Source organism: Sciurus carolinensis, chromosome X (assembly GCF_902686445.1).
Source record: "Sciurus carolinensis chromosome X, mSciCar1.2, whole genome shotgun sequence".
Lineage (NCBI taxonomy): Eukaryota > Metazoa > Chordata > Mammalia > Rodentia > Sciuridae > Sciurus > Sciurus carolinensis.
The window spans coordinates 56,392,821-56,398,240 of NC_062232.1; the positions used below are offsets into that span (position 1 = coordinate 56,392,821).

At 55.5% G+C, this 5,420-nt stretch overlaps 1 protein-coding gene across 2 annotated transcripts; it reads right to left on the minus strand.

The window, feature by feature from the left end:
- Positions 1–326: 326 nt before the first annotated feature.
- Positions 327–3,013, minus strand: LOC124972101 (polyadenylate-binding protein 1-like 2). 2 transcript variants are annotated; one of them, XR_007106436.1, is made up of 2 exons: positions 1,359–2,570; positions 327–1,183 (listed from the first exon to the last, which is right to left on the minus strand). XR_007106436.1 is itself a non-coding variant. In XM_047536285.1 (1 exon), the coding sequence occupies exon 1, from the start codon at positions 2,438–2,440 to the stop codon at positions 1,838–1,840; it is 603 nt and encodes a 200-aa protein (XP_047392241.1). In that variant the 5' UTR covers positions 2,441–3,013; the 3' UTR covers positions 327–1,837. The 2 variants fall into 2 exon arrangements, 1 of the variants encoding a protein (XP_047392241.1); XM_047536285.1 differs by having other exon boundaries at positions 327–3,013.
- Positions 3,014–5,420: the final 2,407 nt, after the last annotated feature.

A 5,420-nucleotide genomic window follows, 5' to 3' on the forward strand; every position in this document is an offset into this window, starting at 1 on the left:
TGATACTATCTTCATGGATGATCATTTATTGAGGGACCACCACAAACAGATTTTTAACTCTCCATATTCTTTCATTTCTCCATTTTAATATGAACAATATTGTTCAGGAAATAGTGAATGTAAAGAAGATATATGCACTACGATATTCATAGCAATTTGATTAAGAAAATATGTAAGATCACCCAGATATTCAACAGACAAAATATGTCAAAAAAAATGGACTTATCTATATCTAAAAACAAATAAATAAGTGAACATATAATGATCTATCTTTGTATTTAGCCCATTCATACACCAGAATAATAAGCAGCCATAGAAAGTACTGTAGAAGAATATTTAATGACATGAAGGAAATTCAAGAATATCTATACATCTATGTCCATAATCTATATTATACTCTCATGTGTGAAAAAGCAGATATTGAAACAGTATATACATTAAATTCACATATATATATCACATGAAAAATACTGGGTAGGTACAGATGAACATGGTTCAGGAAGCATGGGTAGTCATTTGGATTGATAACCGACGACATTAATTTTCTTGCTAATTTGTCTGCTTTGTGATTGTTTTTCCTGCAGTGAAGCTGAATTATTTTTCTGACAACAGGGAAGAGGACAGGAAGTGGACTCAGGGGGAAAGGGTGATTAACAGTGTTCGATTCCAGCAAAACAACCAAGGACAGCGAAATACCATTTGCAGCCCATCGGAGCTGAACAAGAGACACGCACACAAATGTGCACGTGCGTGGGCACGTGTGCACACACAGTCTCTCACACACAAACACGCACGCACGCACACACCCCAGTTACAGTGACCAGGAGACTATGCAAGGAAAATGGGCATACTCTTTTTACTAGCTGCGCTGGCTGGCACGAGTGCAAATCGGCACAATGCTTATGAAGGGGGGGGCCTTTTGGTAACACACAGGAAAAGTCTCTGAAATGTCTATATGTGGATCCTGCGAGTCCACAGTTAAGGAGACCATCCAGGATGCTAGCAAAGATTTGGCTTGACAAGGAAGGATTCACTCATCAGAGCGCGCAGTGTTGGTTTAAAACACAGGGAAAGAACTAGGCACCACCTGAATGTCCAACAGTGCGGGAATGACTACAGAAATGTTAAGGTCCATGGAGACACAGGAGCACTCTGCAGGCACTGATGATGATGTTTCATAAGCCTGTTGAATAACACGGAAAGGAGTTCAATGGGTTGATTTCTGTTTGGTTTTAGTTGCTGAAAAAGCAGGTTAAGAAACACCACATACATGAACCATTCTGCGACAGTATGTAGAGAGGGAAGGTAGGGTGAGGGTGAGAGGGAGGGAGATAAGAGAGCCTGGAAAAACAGCACACCAAAAAGGTAAAAGTGGTTCTCTCTGGGTAGTGGGATCATGGGGAGCAATTACTCTCTTGGTTTTTCTCTCATCTCTCATCTGATTTCCTTCTCCTTTCTGACAGTTCTACCATGAAATTGTATCACCTGTGCAGTAAACAAAGAGAGAAAGAAAATGCTTTTACTAACCAAACCACGGGAAGAAGAGGCAGCCTTTAACTTATCAAATGGCACAGATTAGTAGGGTTGTTCAGGACGCCCTTGGCAGGGTGGGGGGTGGGGGAGGAGAGGGCAGAAAAGGAGAGGAGGAGGGAGAAGCTAGGAAGTGGGGAGAGGGGGAGAGAGGAGAGGCGGGGAGGGGGATGGGGACAGGGAGGTGGTGGGAAGAGAGAGAGACCTGCACTCCCAATACAATACACTGCTGGTGGGTTGGGGTGGGGGGCTTGTAAACCGGGTGGGAGCCAAGATTTGGCTCTGCTGGCTCGCTCCTGGGATGTCTTCATCGCAAGGTGGCCTCCTCGTCGGTGTCATCCTCGAAATCCTTGACGTCAGCACTGGTGGACTGCCTGGCCCAGGCTCCCCTTTCGGCCTCTCTCTCTTTATGCGACTTGAATCTCCCGACGAAAATTTTGCGGTAGTTCAGGAACATGCCATTCATCGCATCGATGGCCCGCTCGGCCGACTCCTGCTTCTGGAAGTGCACGAACCCATAGCCCTTGGGCCCCTTTTCGTCGCAGGCCACTTTGCAGGAGAGGATGTTGCCGAACGCCGAGAAGATGTTGTACAGCGCCTTGTTGTCGATGGTCTTGCCCAGGTTCTTGATGAAGACGTTGCCCACCCCGCTCTTGCGGAGCGAGGGGTCCCTCTGGGACCACATGATGCGCACTGGCCTGCCCTTTATGACATCAAAGTTCAGGGTCTCCAGGGCTCGCTTGGCGTCCACCGGTTGCTGGTAGTTGACATATGCGTAGCCCAGCGAGCGGCGGGTGATCTTGTCCCTGCAAATGCGGATGGAGAGGATGGGCCCGGCTGGGCTGAACTTCTCGTACAGCATTGCCTCGGTCACCTCAGGGTGCAGGTCGCCCACGTACAGCGAGGCCATGGGAAAATCTGGGCTCCCTTCCGAGCCCCCGCCCGCCTCCGCATCTGCATCCGCGGCGGCCAACGCCGCCGCCACCTCCTCATCCGCATCCAACTCCCCCAAGGGGGGCGCCGCAGCCTCCGCTGCGGCGGCGGCGGCCGCGGCCGCGCTGGCCTCCGCCGCTGCCACCAGCGCTGCCGCCCGGGCGGCCTCCGCCTCCTCGCGCGCCAGGGCGGCCGCCGCCTCCCTCAGGGTGGCCTCCGCCTCTGCCTCCTCTCCCGAGGCCTCGGCCTCCACCTCGGCCTCCACCTCTGCTTCCGCCTCCGCCACGGAGGCCTCCGCCACCGCCTCCGCCACGGTGGCCGCCGCAGCCTCCGCCGCCGCCGCCGCCGCCGCCGCCACCGCCGCCGCCACTGTCGCCGCTGTCGCCACGGTCACCGCTGCCACCGGGCCGCTGCCGCGACCTCCCTTCCCGCGAACTGAGTGGGCGGAGAGGCGGGAGAGGGCAGGAGGCCCGGTGGGTGCCGGAACCCGGGCCGGGGGGCGCGAGCGGGAGCTGGGGAAGGGGGCCCCGGAGCTAGCCGAACTGGCGAGTCCAAGTCACCTGGGATGGCGAGCGCTGCCAGGAGCGCGCCGATGCGAGTCGCCGCAGCCTGCAGCCTGCTGCTGTTGCCGCCGCCGCTCGGTCGTGGGCTAACGTGCGGGGCGCGGGCGGGAGGGCGGCGTGTGGTGGGGGGCGGGGGGTGTTGGCGTCTGTGGTCCGGGCAGCTGGGAAGGCTTCTGTCTCTTTGGTTCCCCCTGTGGCTGCTGCGGGGCTGCGGGGCCGCGGGCGATGGGAGGGGGCGGGGGGCGGGAGCCAGAGCGGGATCGGGAGCCCGAGCCCGAGGCTAGGGGCGGGGGTGGGACGGAGGTGGGATGGAGGTGGGGGTGGGGTGTGAGTGCTCAGCCTCTTGGGTCCTCTGCATATTTATGAAGAGGATGGCAGGGAGAGGGCTCCACTGTGGACCAAAGGAATTCGGGTCCCGTGGTGGGGGCGCGGGGCAGGGGGCTGTGTTTCGTGCCCCTCTCCTCGGAAGGGAACGTTCCAATGTTTAAATCAAGTGTCTTGCAACAGAGGGTGGGGTGGCCCTGGAGATGCACTCGCCTGGCCTAAACAAAGCCAGGAAAAACGAGTTTTCAGGGGCTCTTTCCCCCACCAGAAAGCACGCAGGCTCCCCAAAGTCACCGCCACCAATAAAAACATGCCCGTTCCGAGGCGCCCAAGCTTCCCATGCAGCCTGCTGATCTGTTTTCTGAGTCCTCGCTCCTTTTTCCAATTCTGTCCCTTCTCTGCCACAGATATTTGTGGATGGCCCTGTGCCAGTCCTTAGGGATGCAGCAGGGGTCTGGGAGACAGGAGGACCTAGCCTGGTTTTGAGCTTGTTCTTGGGAGCAGACAATCTGGACTGGAAACCCTAGCCCTGCCCCAGTCTATGGGAGAATTATGGACCTGGGGTTCTGAACACCCCCAGCTCGGGTCCCTGCTGCGCCCAGCCTGAGTCCACCTGCCTGCCTGGAAGTGGGGGAATCAAGAACACCCAGTCTGGAGGGCCATCCTCAATCCTCACGTGAGAAAGGTCAAACCAAGGGCAGGGAACAGGACCTGGTCCAGAGCCAGGCACTTGTTTTGTCTTGGCTGTGCCCTCAAGGTGCTGAGGTTCCCCACCTGAACCAAGAAATGCACATCCCCGCTCAGAGAAAAACAAAACCTGAACACTCTCTCTAGAATGAGGTGCCTAGTCCCAGTCCACTAGCTATACTTTCAGCACTGGTGGCTAGGAGACAGTCAGTGTGGTAACTGAGCAATGGGCGTTGATGTGTTGGAGGGGTGGGGCAGGAAGAGAAGTGATTCCTATGTGTGTATGCCTGGGTATGTGGGGGTGGATGTGTCTGTGTGTTGCGGGGGAGACAGAGAGCTATGGGAGCAGTGAGGCCACACAGGGCTGAATGCTGAGGGAACAGATCAGCGAGCAGCTAGCAACCCTCAGAGTGCAATGTGACTGAGACTAGAGTCCCAAATTGTACAGAAAGGGGGACCAGCCATTAATTGTTTCTAGTGGGAATCGAGGGAGACTTGCATCAAAGATGAAACCCCCGAGGTGGGCCCTAAAAGATGAGTAGCAGTCTGTGATGTCTAGACAGGAGGGGACGCACTCCAGGCAGAGGGATCACTTGTGTGCTCAAGGCCCTGTGGCATGATGGTACACAGGTGGTATCTTCTGGTTGGGCCTAATAATCTGACGTGGACAGAGCTCATGGTCTCCAAAAGCGCAGAGTACGAGATGGGGCTGGAAGGCCGAGAGGAGAGCTAAGGTGCTTGGACCCTGCACTCCAGGTCACAGGCACCACTCCTGCGCATGGTCAGGTGGGGAAGAGGTACGATCCGAACTCCAGAGAGAGAACGAATTAAGCATCAGTATGAATATGAGTGCCCATGCGGGCACGCACACATCAGTCCAAGATGGGGCAGGCAGAACAGAAAGAAGATAGCCAGATGGGACCAGTTGCAAAAGAGTCAGAACAGCCCTGCCCTCTGTCCCTCCTTTCATTCCAGAAACAGGGGTCTCACACTTAACCATGAGCCAGTGGGTTCCGATACTTAAAGAACAACCAAGGGACCAAACCGTAGCGCCTCCATCCAGGACACATTCACTCCACTGGAGCTCAGGCTGCCCTACGGATACAGGAATGCCAGCAGAAGCCTGTAAGTGCTGTGATTGGAGTGCAGTGGCCATGGAACATCACCTGCTCAGCAGCACATACCTCCCCGCCCCCTGTCCATCCACTGTGTTTGGGTAAATGAAAGTCTGGTGGCAGTGTCGGCTGGGTCTGAGCAGTCACGCATGAAAGAACGACCACTGTGTACCCTGAACCCGAGGAAGCCACTGAGTTACCGTGGGGGGCGGGTGGCAAGGCAGTGAGAACCTACCCTCGCTGCCTGGCAAGCATCCCAGGTCGGCTG